Source organism: Doryrhamphus excisus, linkage group LG16 (assembly GCF_037039965.1).
Source record: "Doryrhamphus excisus strain RoL-2023G ecotype Guam linkage group LG16, RoL_Dexc_Guam_v1.1, whole genome shotgun sequence".
Classification (NCBI taxonomy): domain Eukaryota; kingdom Metazoa; phylum Chordata; class Actinopteri; order Syngnathiformes; family Syngnathidae; genus Doryrhamphus; species Doryrhamphus excisus.
In genome coordinates, this window is record NC_136372.1 from 18,643,057 (window position 1) to 18,657,833 (window position 14,777).

Genomic DNA, 14,777 nt, shown 5'->3' on the forward strand with positions numbered 1-14,777 from the left:
TCTGGATTGACAGACTGCCTGGCACCGACAGCCACGCCAATAATCAGATAAGGTTTTACAAACATGGAATGCAGATGATTTTCCTTTCATGGAGGAACCATCATGCAGTGCTACTGTCCTCCATGTCCTCCATGAGCTCCGTCAACCTCCTGCCATCCAGCAAGGCTCTTTTGGTCCACCGGCCTGTGTTGTCATACGTGGTCCCTAAGCGAGGCGCTTTCAGTCTGGTAGGGATATTTCCTTTCCTACTTTGTAGTCGACTCAAATGCAGCATACAAATGAGACGAGGCTGCTAAACGCTAACTGGAGTCATAAATGTCGGTACTGTCGTCAAATGACAGCAATGGAGCGGAAACCATAAAGAAGATACGGCAAGCCAGGCAGAATAATTACATAAAGGTGTTGGTATTTCATCTAATTGCTATGTAAACATTCCAGTGTTGGCTAACCTGGAGGAACCTGCTAAGCTAGCAGTGTCGTGCTAGCATGCTAGCAACATAAAGTACCTATGGATATCAAACTAATTGATATTTTACTATCTAAGATGTATTTCCTACTACTACTACATACAAAAATGGAACTGAAAGTGGATCGCTTGTTGTTTGTTAGCGAGAGGCAATGCTAACAAAATGGCTGCCAGCTAGCTCATCTTCTTCTTGTAAGTTTCAAATGCGTTTTCTCCCAAACTCTACTTACTTTATACTTTATTTACTTACTTTACATACTCTACTTTTTGTTGAACGTGAACATCAGAGTGTGACCTTTCAAAATAAAGCAATTTAAAATGAAGATTTATCAAGTTATTTATTATTACGTATATAAAGTATGATTCACATTGATGCAATAAACATGGTGGCATGGAAATACTCGTGTAAAAAAACAACAAGAACTGGATGCTGAGAAAGACCAATATATAATATTACCCTGATTTTTACCCAAACCCCAAAATCCTACCCAAACCACGTTTTAAAAAATCACTGTCCATTAAATGTTCTGATCCAGTATATAGACTGTACCTGTGCAGTAGTACTGTAGTGCCGTAGTACTCTAGTGCTGTAGTGCTGTAGTACTGTAGTACTGTAGTACTGTACCTCCAGGATGTGGAGCTGGTCTCCCCTTTGCCGGCCAAGAAGCATTCCCTCCGCACTTTGGTTTTCTTAACATGGCGGCGTGTCCGTTCAGCCAGAACAGTTGCTAAGGTCAGAGGTCACCTGCGTGTGTGGTGGTGATGAGGTTGAGGTCAGGGTTCTGTGCAGGTTCCCCACCAAATGCATCCAAGAAAAGGACCAGAAAGGGTGGCCGGCGGGATACATTCGGCGATGTCGTGTACTCGATTACTTCTTGGTCGCGTCTTCAACCGCCGAGCGCTCGCTAGATTTTGTTGTTGGCGGAATTGAACCGGAAGTTGGAGTAGGACGGGGAGTCGGTTTCATCGCTGGAGGCGGCAGGGAGGAGCAGGAGTCCCGTGCTGGCGTCCCTCCTGGAGCGTTGGATGGCCTCCTTGTAGGATATTTTCTCCTTGCTGACGGGGTCCACCAGGACTTTGGTGTAGGCGGACCCGTCTTGGAGGTCGTCAGCCGTCTCGCTGTCAATCACGTTGCTTTCCTTGGCTTCTTGCAGCGTGAGGCGGCCCGGTTTGGTGGGGTCCACGAACCCGCCGGTGAGATACTGCGCCTCGATGTACCAGCGGGCGTTCTCGTCGGGGATGTAGCCTTTCTGGGCCGCCTGTCCCACGGAGAGACGCGCTTTGGTGAGAGGATCCTCAATCCCGGTGAAGGCCTTCTGAGCGTTGAGGAGCTTGTACATGTGGGCGTTGTCAATCAGGCCGTGCTCGGCGGCCTTGTGGACGGACAGCTTGTCTTTCTTGGCCAGATCCACGATCCCGCCCGAGGCCGCCTGCGCTTCCAGAAGCTTGAGCGCCGTGTCGGCGTCGATGAGCTTGCGAGTCAAGGCGCTTCTCACCGACATGCGGCTTTCCGTGGTGAGGTCGTAGATGCCGGAGATGGGGAACTGCTCATCGGCCAAGGAAGCGCCGAGGTTGTTGACGCTGCCGCTGTGGCTGTTCAATGCCGTGTAGGAGGACCTCAGGGAGGTCGGCATGGAGCTTAAGGGAGACATCGGAGAGGACTTGATGGGGGACAGCGGCGAGGACTTGATGGGGGACTTTGGGCTTGCGAGCGGCGGAACATACGGTTTCCGGGTTTCTCCAGCCACAAGCAGAGCAAATTCCGAAATGGGCATTTTTCCGTCCTTGTAGCGCATGACATCATACTGGGTCAGGCGGCCATCTCTCAGGGCGTCTTTCACCGAGTACTGCATCCCGCTCTTCCGATCCTGAAGAACTGTGGTATCCCCATCCGGGCCCATGGAGGTGATTTCTTCCCAGTCGCACTCCAGTTCCGACAGCTGAATGTACTGGTTGCGATCGATCAAGCCTTTGGCGTAGGCGTCGTACGGAGCCAGGTCTTTGCCCGTGTCCGGATCCAAGATGGTGACCCTGGTGGAAAGGTTCGTCTCTCTGGTGTGGGTTTCCGCCTGGTCGTCCTTCCTGATGCTCTCCTTCAGCTCCAGGATGAGCGCCTCCTTTTGGTGATGCTTGTCTTTCTCGTTCAGGATGTCCCTCTCCAGCCTTTGGATTTCAGACGCCGCCTTGAGGCTCCTCTGCCTCGCCATCTGGGTCCTTTCACTCATCAGCTTGGACTGCTGCTGGAAGGTCATGCTGATGTTCTGCCTTTGGCTCTCCAGCAATTTCAGCTGCCTGAGAAGTTCCTCCTTTTCCCTGAGCACGTTGTTTTTGTTGGCGACCAGCGTGGTCTCCTCCTGGCTGATTACAGAAACCGAAGTCTCCAGGTGACTGATTTTCATTCGGAAGCCCTGAAGGTTGTCTTCGTTGTCCCGCCTCATATTTCGCTCCTGTGCAACCAGATCTCTCAAGTGGTCCCTCTCGGCCTCCACCGCCGGGTCCTTCTCCACACGAACAACTTCCCTGTACACCACCTTCTCCGTCTTCTTCTCCTTTTCCAGGATTTCCAGCTTCATCTTCATGCTGCTGATTTCCCTCTGCAGCCGATGAATTTGGTTTCCTTCGTTTTCCATCTCAACACGCGTGCCATCGATGAGCTTCTCCAGCTTGGAGTCCCGCTCCACTTTCAGGACCTCCTCGATGACGATCTTTTCCTCTACGGGTTTTGGAGTGGTCTCCAGCTCAAGGATCTGAGCTCTGATGTGCCTGAGCTCGGACTCGATTTGAATCTTCTTCTGGCGTTCGTCCATCTGAGCCACCGTGGTCTCCTTCTCTTGGATCAGCGCTCTGAGCTGCCTGACCTCCATTTCCAGCTTCCGACGTGCTTTCACTTCCTCGTCGAGGGAATTGTTCAACCTCTCGTGCTCCAAAATCTGTTTGGGGTCCTTCTGGAGACGCACCACTTCCTGTACCACCAGCTTCTCCTCAGGCTTCTGCCGCTCCAGCAGGATGAACTGGTTCTGGAGGTCGAAGACACATTCCTCCGCACTGCGGCGTTGCTGAGTCTCTTCTCGAACCGTCCTCCGAAGTCTGTTCACCTCTTTCTCCAGAAGAGGGTCGTTCTCATACTTGATCAGCTCCTTAGTCACCAGCTTTGTCTCCACTTTGGATTTTTCGGCTTTCAAATCATCTCGTTCTTTGCGGAGATGCATCAGGAGCTCCATGGTGGAGTTGTAGTTGACTTGGAGACGGGAAACCTGGTTGCTCAGCCGCTGAAGCTCCCTGATGACCTCTGGACTTTTCTCCTCTTTGATTACATCCTGGGTCACCTCCTTGTACTCGATCTTGGGCTTCTGAGCTCGCAGAGCGGTCAGCGTGGTCATCACCACGTCCGTCTCATTCTCCAGATCGCCGCGTTTCTGGCCCAAGGCCTGCATCTCGTTCCTCAGACGCAGCAGCTCCACCTCCGTCTCGGGGTCCACTCGGAAAATCTCATTGATGACCTCCTTGACTTCATATTTGGGCCGCAGCTTCTCCACTTCGCCGTAACGTAACTGGAGTGTGGTCAGGTCCTTCATCAAGATGACGTTTTCATCTTTCTCCTCCTCCAAGGCCATTCGGAGTTTGTTGGACTCTTCAAGTGATTCTGGATCTTGTTGAACCTGCTTCACCACCTTGGTGACAACGGTGGGTTCGATGGTGGGGATGAGCCTCTCCAGCGTGTTTATTTGGCCCCTGGTGCTGAAGATGCTGCTGTTGAGGGACAGGCAATGAGATTCTTCTGCTGCCAGGTCGTTCTTGAACGTGAAAACAGCTTTTAGCATCTCAGGATCCTTCTCGAGCCGCACCACTTCCTTCTTCACCACCTTTTCCCTGATTTTGGGCTTCTGCTGAACCAGCAGAGTGAGCTCATTCTTCACTTGAATCATCTCAGAGCTTCTGCTTTGGAGCTCCAGGCGTATTCGCTGTATCTCACTCTGCATCTTCTCAGCTTCCTTCTCAAGCTGTGGGTCTCGTTCATATTCGGTTAGCACTTTGGTGACCAGCTTGGGCTCGACGCCGATCAGCTCTTTCTCCATCTGGATCATCTTGGCATTCAGGATGTCTATCTCCGAAAGGGTTCTCGACCTCTTATATTCTTCATCTTTCATCTTGCTCTTCAGAGACTTGAGCTCGGCTTCCACTTTGGCATCACGGTAGTATTCCACCACCTCCTTCTCCTCCAACCTCTCCACTCCTCGCCTGCTCTTCAAGGACAGGTATCTCTGCCTGTACGTCTCCAGGTCCTTCTCGGCAGCCAAGCGACGGGACAGCTCCTCGTTCAGGTCCCTCTTCACCGTTTCAGCCTCCTCCATGTCTTTCCTCTGGCTCTGGAGCTGCAGCTGCTGGTTGAACGCCACGCTGCTGACTTGGTCTTCGCTCTGCCCGTGAAGCACACGGGAGGAAAATATTAGCTTGCTTTCACAAAACAAAAATTCTGTTGGCCAATTAAGGAACGCTGATGAGATCCTGTAGGCTCCATCCCAGTGCTGCTGGATAGAAGCTGGAGCGGAGCGCTTGGATCCCAGGTTTTAGATGCGGGCCAATAGAAACCTTTTTAGCATCAGACTGATACGCCAGATCAACACGTGAGGAGGACAACATCTCATCCTTCACTCGTCCTGTCAAGAGCTTAGATGAGAAGCATCTTACCCTGAGGATGATCTTCTTGGCTGTCCCTATCTGGTTGAGAAGCTGCTCATTCTCCGCAGACACCTCAGCAAAACGGTTCACCAAGTCTTTTTCCTGTGGAACCAAGAGGAATCTGGTTCAGACCGGTTCTTTAGCTTATGGTGCAGGAACCGGTCTTGGCTTTACCTTCCTCTGGACGGCCTGAGCCATCGTGGAACTTTGACGCTTTTTCAAAACGGGTTCATCGTCATCATCTTCATCATCTTCATCCTCATCTTCATCATCCAGAGTGGCACGGTATGTGTTGGATTTGATTTCGTATTCCTGCAAGGGACCCTCACTGAGGAATGATCTCATGGATAGCGCTAGCAAGGGACCCTCACTTAGGAATGATCTCATGGATAGCTAACAATGGACCCTCACTTAGGAATGATCTCATGGATAGCTAACAAGGGACCCTCACTTAGGAATGATCTCATGGATAGCTAACAAGGGACCCTCACTTAGGAATGATCTCATGGATAGCTAACAATGGACCCTCACTTAGGAATGATCTCATGGATAGCACTAACAAGGGACCCTCACTTAGGAATGATCTCATGGATAGCTAGCAAGGGACCCTCACTTAGGAATGATCTCATGGATAGCTAACAATGGACCCTCACTTAGGAATGATCTCATGGATAGCTAACAATGGACCCTCACTTAGGAATGATCTCATGGATAGCTAACAATGGACCCTCACTTAGGAATGATCTCATGGATAGCTAACAATGGACCCTCACTTAGGAATGATCTCATGGATAGCTAACAATGGACCCTCACTTAGGAATGATCTCATGGATAGCTAACAATGGACCCTCACTTAGGAATGATCTCATGGATAGCTAACAATGGACCCTCACTTAGGAATGATCTCATGGATAGCTAACAATGGACCCTCACTTAGGAATGATCTCATGGATAGCTAACAATGGACCCTCACTTAGGAATGATCTCATGGATAGCTAACAATGGACCCTCACTTAGGAATGATCTCATGGATAGCTAACAATGGACCCTCACTTAGGAATGATCTCATGGATAGCTAACAATGGACCCTCACTTAGGAATGATCTCATGGATAGCTAACAATGGACCCTCACTTAGGAATGATCTCATGGATAGCTAGCAAGGGACCCTCACTTAGGAATGATCTCATGGATAGCTAGCAAGGGACCCTCACTTAGGAATGATCTCATGGATAGCGCTAGCAAGGGACCCTCACTTAGGAATGATCTCATGGATAGCTAACAAGGGACCCTCACTTAGGAATGATCTCATGGATAGCTAACAATGGACCCTCACTTAGGAATGATCTCATGGATAGCTAACAATGGACCCTCACTTAGGAATGATCTCATGGATAGCTAACAAGGGACCCTCACTTAGGAATGATCTCATGGATAGCTAGCAAGGGACCCTCACTTAGGAATGATCTCATAACGATGCATAACAATAATCTATAATCAATGAATCTTATTTACATTCAAGGTGTTCTGGAGGTCACGGGAGAGATCCTGGATTCGACGCACGTCATCCGACTTCCTCTGAATGTCCTCCATCACTCTCTAAACACGGGACATGGTTTAAGAAGATGTGGCGGGCCAAGGTGGGTTGATGATGGTGATGATGGTGATGATGATGATATCGGCGCTCACCCTCTGAGAGCTGTGCTTGGACGTTATTTGGGCCACCTCGTCCGTAGCTTTGATTGTGTTGTTTGGCAAATTGACCAAAAAGAAATCCAGCGACTGGGCGGCATTCTGGAAGTCCTGGTTTTTATTGGTGGCCTCCTGAATCAGGGTAGACCTACGCAAGACCACATAAAAGATGCTTAGCACGCGTAGCATCTTAATACCCGCATGGAAATACCATGACAAGAATCACATACAGCGGGGGTGTAATCGTCTAATTAGCATAATCCTCCCTGACGCATCAGCATTACCGAGTAAAATAAACATGAAAAGCAAAACAAATATGTTTGGAACTAGCAAAATGAGTCACCACAAGTCGAGTATCTGGAGGTGTCTGATGACTCACTGAATACAGCGACAAACTTGCTAAATTAGCTACACTGATATCCCTCCTGCTACATCTTCTTATTCTCTGGTAGACAAATCGCGTGTTACCAAGCAAAGGCCAACAGGTAGCATCTAAAGGCTTGTGGAGGACCGCCACAAATAAATAAATGAAAAATGATAGCGGGAACGTTTAGTGGAGTCCTTTTGGAATTAGCATGACAAAAAGCCAAAGACAAAGCAAAAACCACAGCCCACACAAGCGCTTATTTGGTAGCAACTGAGCTGAAATGAGCTTCTTAGCTCTTGAATACTAAGTATCTGACCAACGGGTGGAGTTCCACCCTCACCTTTCCTGGAGTTGATTACTGACGCTGGTGAAGCGGTTCTTCAGATGCTTCACTTCGCTCTCCTGGCGGCGGATGTCCGGGCAGTACTCGTTGAAGTTCTGCTGCAGGGAGCTACACACTTGCTTGGTCAGGTCCAAGTCTCTGCCCAACGTGTTCACGTCATCCTTTTTTAAGGAAACGGCCTGACGAGCGTCCTGGTGCACGGCAGGAACACACAGTACAGTGCAGTATAGTACAGTACAATGCAGTATAGTACAGTACAATGCAGTATAGTACAGTACAGTGCAGTACAGTACAGTACAATGCAGTACAGTACAGTACAATGCAGTATAGTACAGTACAGTGCAGTATAGTATAGTACAGTACAGTGCAGTATAGTACAGTACAATGCAGTACAGTACAGAGACGGCTTGGGTCAACGCTGAAGTGAAAGCGAGCCAAGGTGACGTACCTGCAGCTGCCGGCTACGACTGATCAGGGCGTTTGTTTGGTCTGGAATGGAACCATCCTTCACCAGCTGCTGCTCCAACCCGGAGACCACGCCGTCTACCTTCTGCATTTGTCTCTCCAGGAACATGGAGGCCGAAGCTCTGTGTGAAAGGATCCACAAAACAGCAAAGTGTGACGAGAATCCAGGCAGCTCCATCGTCCATCTTCTTCCATTGAGGCCTTCTTACTTTTTATCATAAAGATCAACAAGGCTGTTGATGTCGTCCATTTTGGTGTTGGCAGCAGCCAGTTTGAGTGGCAGGATGGAGGCGTTGGGGCCGAGTGGTTTCTTGGCCAGAATGGGGTCCAGGTCTCTCTGGAGGGCAGACTTCTCGGACTCCAGCCTTCTGGCCGACTGGGCGGATCTCTGGAGTTGTAGAGTAAGACGTGATGGAAGACATACAGTGGACACGCCCATGTTCCACGGAGCCTATCCTAATGAGGGTCGTGGGTGAGCTGGAGCCTATCCTAATGAGGGTCGTGGGTGAGCTGGAGCCTATCCTAATGAGGGTCGTGGGTGAGCTGGAGCCTATCCTAATGAGGGTCGTGGGTGAGCTGGAGCCTATCCTAGTGAGGGTCGTGGGTGAGCTGGAGCCTATCCTAATGAGGGTCGTGGGTGAGCTGGAGCCTATCCTAATGAGGGTCGTGGGTGAGCTGGAGCCTATGCTAATGAGGGTCGTGGGTGAGCTGGAGCCTATCCTAGCAGACTTCAGGTGCGAGGCGGGGTACTGACTGGTCAGCGCTCATACCGAGAGGAACAAATCCTCATCATGGTAAGGCAGACGGTGCTCACCTTGTGGTCTTGCAGCCTGTTTTCCAGGTCCAGCACCGGGTTTCGGTTGTCCAGAGGGGCCCTCATGCGTTTCTGGATGTCCAGTTTGCAAAGATCCAGACCGCTGTGGAGCTCATCCAGCTGTCCGGATAGTTTTGCGGCTTTGGGGTCTTCTGGGGTGCTTCGGACCGAAACTAGGAAGCAGTAACTTGTTAGGTCAGCAGTCAGGAAGAGGCTGTAGGAAAAACCAACACTTTTTCTAACCTGCATTGTGGGGGCGATCCACCTCCACGACGGGGGTCTTCAGCGAGGTCATTATGGCTGATCTTTTGTTCTTCAAATCCGCCAACATCCTCTCAAAACTGAACGTACAACGAGATCTTTGAGGCTGCCACAGACGAGGGCTCGGTCCTTACAGCATGTCCAACTCTACCTGTTGACTTTCTGCATGGCCTCGTCGTCAGGCGCCGGCACCACGAAACACGCCCCAGGGAGGGTCTTGGTCCTCTTGCTGCTATCTTGGAGCTCCCACATCTCGTGATCATAAATGGACTTCAATGTGAGCTGGTCACCACGCCTCACGGCTCCCTGGAGAGGCACACACGGAGGTCAAAGACCTTCAAGGGGCTCCTCACTTAGTCTTCACGGGGAGTCCAAAGTCCGTCCTACTTGCTCGTCCTGCCAGTCACACAGAGCGACGGCCATGGTGGGCGTGGTCAGCTTGCTTCGACGGAGCTTCAGAGGTGCGATGTTGCGGCTCAGTTGTCTGAGAGCCGCCAGGCGTTGCTCGTTCCGCTTTACCGCCGGTTCGTCTCCCTGAGGGCACATCTCAAACATCTTAGAGCTTTTGGCCGCATTCACTTATCTGGTACATGGATTTAGGCTTAGACTTAGACTGGGATCGACTGAGCAGCCTGATCCGGAATGAACCTGCTGCTGAAAACCTCAAACTAAACAAACATTGTAAAGAATGTCAACACGGGACAAGACTTGGAAGAACCTGAATTTAGGGCGTCAGAGGCCCACTCACTTTTACTCAAGCTGGCCAGAAGCTAACCAGAACCTGGACCACCAAACCATGACCAAATTTAATACACAGACCCCCAAACTCATTCAGCAGCCCCCCTTGATATAAACGGTTTAAACCTTCACAGATGTGTCATTTCATGATAGCAGGGATACTATTCATACTACTACTGCAGTACTAGCACTAACATATTACTGTACTCGTTTATACTGTACAGTATATAAACCTTAACATTTATTTTAAAAAGCTTGTATTGTTTATCATTATTATAAGTAGTGGCGGTACTAGCATTACTATTAGTAGTATTACTACTACTAACACTATTACTACTATTATCCATCCATCCATTTTCTATTCCGCTTATCCTGACTAGGGTGGGGGTATGCTGGAGCCTATCCCAGCTGTCCACCCTGGACTGGTGGCCAGCCAATCCCAGGGCACATATAGACAAACAACCATTCACACTCACATTCATACCTATGGACAATTTGGAGTGGCCAATCAAGCTAGCATGAAGCTAATGCTAGTGCTAATGCTAATGCAGCTGTGGGCCAATAAGAGTCCCCAGTTAAGCAGGCTTTGGGGGATGTGGGAGGAGAAAGAGATGAGAATGTGGATATCCTGCCGGTGAAGCCGGTAGTACCCCCCCCCCCCCATCAACCCTTGGGGTCAAAGGGCATCTACTCTTACTTAACCGGCACCAATGAGTACTAATGTGTCTTCATCTGGACGTGAAAGGAGCTTCTTTAAAACTCTTGTCAGGAAGGAAGGCCCTTTGATTGCCAAATAGTTGGAAATAAATTCATGGCGTTCTAATTGAACCTGGAGTACCTGGAGTTCCAGGAGGACCTCGGAATTGCTCTTGCCGGTCAAAAGGTTGGGGTCCAGGTTGGAGGTGAGTCTGTCCAGGGACTCGGACAATGTCTCTGCATCCAGCTGGAACTGCAGGGAACATTTATTTGTCAACACGGAGCCAAGGTCCCCACCAAGGTCCCCACCAAGGTCCCCACCAAGGTCCCCAATCCCGGGTTGGCGTCTCACCTTCTTGTAGTCTTCAACATTGTCCAGGTGGTTTTCCTGCGCCAGACACAAGTTGAGGAAGGACTGCCATCCGTTCTGCACGGCGTCTCTGTGGGCCTGACGACAACGCGTACGCCTGAAGCCGTTAGCATGGCCATCGTGTACGGGCGGATGCACGGTCACCTGTGGGGCAGATGTACCTGTATTGCTGGGCTTCCAGGATGTTTCCTGTCCAACAGCCGATCTCCTTCCTCCAGGAGCTGGTTCACCTCCCGTTCGTGAGACAGCAGCCCGTTGCTTTTGAATTTCTGCGTCCAGATATTAAAAGGTAGCCTAAGTATTCAACGTACAGGAAGTTCTTGGGTTCTTAGCCAGGCACTAATCAGGCATGTTTGGTCCACTTGGGACCACCAAGAACATGTCAGAAGTGTTGGGCAGACCAGTGTCAGTATCACAGGCCTGAGACCAGACTAGATTTAGTTTTTATCATACTCCAAGAACGTTTTCTTCACTTGGACTTCCTCTTGTGTAGTAGTTCCAAAACATCTACCCATGAACAGTCCACGACTGACCTCGTACTCCATGCGGACGGTGGGGGGGTCAATCATGCGATCGCTCCAGTCCCTCTGCAGGATCCGGTCCTGCTGCTGGGACAGGTAGTCCAGCTCCTTGGCGCAGCTTTGCATGTAGTCGTAGAGGGAGGCCAAATGCTTGCGTCTCCTTCGGGAGCTCTCCTGCACACACGGCAACACATCAGAGGATGTTCTCCTCCCAAAGTCATGGCTGAACCTCACCAAAAGCTTGTCGTGTTTTCCCTTCAGGATGGCGTACTGGCCCTGTTGGAGAGCATGAGAGGTGTAGGTTAGGAAGGACTGGACCTCCTCTGCTCCTCCCATGTGTAACAGCGCACGGACCCCATGACCCCGCATGAAAGCATGTTTAGCATTAATGATGGCGGCGACCTCTCCCTTTACGATGTCCATGTGCTGGTGAAGTTCTTCTCCATACCTGTGAAGACGTGGTGTCGGGCGTCAGCTGGCCGCTGTAGGCCTCGATCTCCTGATGCAGGATGTTGTGCGCTGCGATGTGTTTCTCCACATCGGCCAGGCTGCGTCCGTAGCCCTCCGTGTCTACACGCCTCTGAAACGGCAAACGGGACTTGGGCGTGAGTGACGCCACGGGCGGACTTGGGTGGGAGGTTTGGGGACCACGGACAGACCTGCTTGTCATCCAGCGCCGAACCCCAGTCGATCCTCTGTTTGGGCATCAAGTCCTGCACTTGGTCGTAGAGATCCCTGTACGTGGAACAGTCCTTCACCCAGCGGTCGTGGAGGTTCCTGACGCTGCAATGGCAACAAGACGGCGTTCCGTGAGCAAGGCTGGCGAGGAGCATCGTGACGGGAATGTGGAAGTGATGCCAGCATATCTGGATGGGATGGAATGCCAGGTGTGTCTGCAACACGTTCCATTCGCCGACGCCGCTCGACTCACTCTCGCTCGATCTCGGAAGCCTGCGGGTGCTGCAGACGCTTGGCCTTGTCCACGTCCATGAAGAGGTCCTTCAGCAGGCCTTCCGCCTCCGCCAGGTTGTCCGCATTCTCTTTTTGGTGGATCAGAGCCTGGTTCCTGCCATCACGCTGCTTGTCCTACGCAGCCGCAGGCCTTGGCGTCACCTTAGCAACATGTTGGGCTGAAGTGATGAAAGACTTCTTACCACCGTCAGCAGGTCCTCCGCTTGCAGGATGTTCTTCTCCACTCGATCGGCATTCTTCTGCATGCGAGCAATGAGGGAAGCCAGGTCGGTGGCCTGGGTCCTGTTGGGAACACAGCCAACACGACGTTATTTGGCTTCTTCATTCAGCATCTCTGGCCGTGCTGGGGGGTGGGGGGGTCAGGGACCACCTCCACCTCCAAGGTGCTCAAAGCTCTTTGGGGCTGTTTGACGTTTAGCGACTGATGACGCAGCACCAGGAACAGCTTTCAGTATCTTGCCCAAGGGTACTTCATTCCAAGCAGGATAGAGGATCGAACCCACAACCTTCAGCTTGGGAAACGAGCACTCTACCACCTATCACATACGTATTTACACATATTATTATTATTATTATGATTATTATGAAGAGATGATTGGCGGGAAGGTGTGACTCTACCAACATGTTTATCTAGCATGATTGCGGCTGTAGAGGCCTGACATGATGTATAGACACAAACATAAACTCTTGCATGAGAACAAGATGTGATTAGACTGAACAAAGATGGCGTCTCCGCCTGCTGGGTCCAATCCTTCATCAGCGTGTTTGTGCTCGGCTTGTTTGCTCTGTCGTTCCCTCGGCCGATGTGATATGAAAGCCAACTATTTATCTTGACACACCCCAACAGGAACCCAGAAGAGTGGGGGGGGGTGTTGTCGCCACCCCCCGCCCCCTCTCCATCACCTGCTGGAATGCAGTCAGACTGAAATGTGTCAGCTCAGGAATGGCGGCACTCATGCGCGGTGGATTAGTGGCATGACGGCTCGTAGTAGCTTCTCTTCTCTTTTTATTGCCGGCGTAATCAAACCAGCTGCTTCTTATCTGTGCTGCAAAAGTCCAACTGGTGCACCGTGCAGCCTTGGAGACACCAGCACGCCTGTCGTGGAGTCGTGCGCTGTTCAACTCCCATCATGAAGACCCCCGACACACCCTCGGCCCTTGGTCAGTCCCACCCAGTCCAAGGAAGGGACTGTTGCACAACGACAAGATGATGGAACATAGAGTTGCATCATTCTGGTGAAAAGGTGCTTGGGTTTTATCATGGAACCCAGATTGGGAACTGAAGTGGACATATGGAGAAGTGGAGACCAACGGGGGGATCACATCAACAGCTCTATTGATTCCATTGGGAAAAGTACAACCCAGTGTCCCTGTCTGGTTAGCTTCCTAAATGGGGGGGGGGGGGGGGGGGGCATAGCTCCTGTTAAACTAATTTGCCCTTCTGGAAAATGTCCCTTATTTTCACGTGCACACGTTGACAGGGATGGCGTGGGTGCAGGTCAGGGTCCTGGCCACCGTGACCGAGTGTACCATCATAGTACACGTTCATTCATAAGGCATTGCAGTACATGGTAGAAGTACCTGTACAGTCCACATGTACACAGTAGATACGCAGCATGACAGGTTAGACCAGTGTTACAGCGACTACACACACACACACACACACACACACACACACACACACACACACGCTAGCTCACCTGGTGATCTTCACAGGGCTGCTTTCCTGCTTCTTGGACATGACGGGAAGCTGTTGAGGCCCGCTGGTGCAACCGGAGTCGGACTGTGTTTCAACCTGCTCCTCTTCCTCTCTTTGGCTCAGTCCCTTCCTTCCTCTCGCTCCGTGTCTCCGGCGGCCTGTTCCCTCGACTAAGGTGCGTCCGTAAGCTCCGCCCAGGCCAGCAGGTGTGTCACCAATAAAAGCAGTCGGTGCGGTGTGTGTGTTGGGGAGGAGGGGGGGGGACCGGGTAGACCTGTTCCACACTTCTGACGCCGTCACACAGTGCAGAGGAATGTCAACTTTTTTCTGAAACAATGGCATGTTAGAATCCTGCATGTGGTTAAGGCGTCTGTCGTAGCTCACGATGGAGACAAAGCTCGTCCTGCAGGGGTGAACGTCTCCTAAGAGATGATCTCTTCTCACTCATGCATACAAGCGCTGTGGAATGTTGACTGACGGGTTGCTGGCATCCGGACTACTATGAGCAATGCTAATGAGAAATCCTAATATGCGCACCTTATTAGTCCATTAGAACTACAGTGGAGGGAAAACATGGACTTGGTTCTCCATTCAACCAATCTTCCACTTCTCTTACTTCAAGATCCAGAAAGGCATGGTTGGATGAATTTGGTGGAGAACTCAACTGAGGGATGACCTCAAAGGCCCACAAACG

At 50.9% G+C, this 14,777-nt stretch overlaps 1 protein-coding gene across 1 annotated transcript; it reads right to left on the reverse strand.

Annotated features, from left to right (window-relative positions):
• Positions 1-198: 198 nt before the first annotated feature.
• Positions 199-14,263, reverse strand: evplb (envoplakin b). Its single transcript, XM_058049985.2, has 22 exons — positions 14,085-14,263; positions 12,567-12,666; positions 12,344-12,498; positions 12,072-12,195; positions 11,861-11,992; positions 11,647-11,688; positions 11,425-11,586; positions 11,053-11,160; positions 10,874-10,969; positions 10,664-10,774; positions 9,475-9,621; positions 9,239-9,393; positions 9,070-9,167; positions 8,827-8,999; positions 8,222-8,400; positions 7,996-8,134; positions 7,545-7,738; positions 6,835-6,985; positions 6,661-6,744; positions 5,321-5,458; positions 5,156-5,248; positions 199-4,884 (listed from the first exon to the last, which is right to left on the reverse strand). Exons 1-22 carry the CDS (start codon positions 14,123-14,125, stop codon positions 1,372-1,374), a joined length of 6,135 nt encoding a protein of 2,044 aa, XP_057905968.2. The 5' UTR covers positions 14,126-14,263; the 3' UTR covers positions 199-1,371.
• Positions 14,264-14,777: the final 514 nt, after the last annotated feature.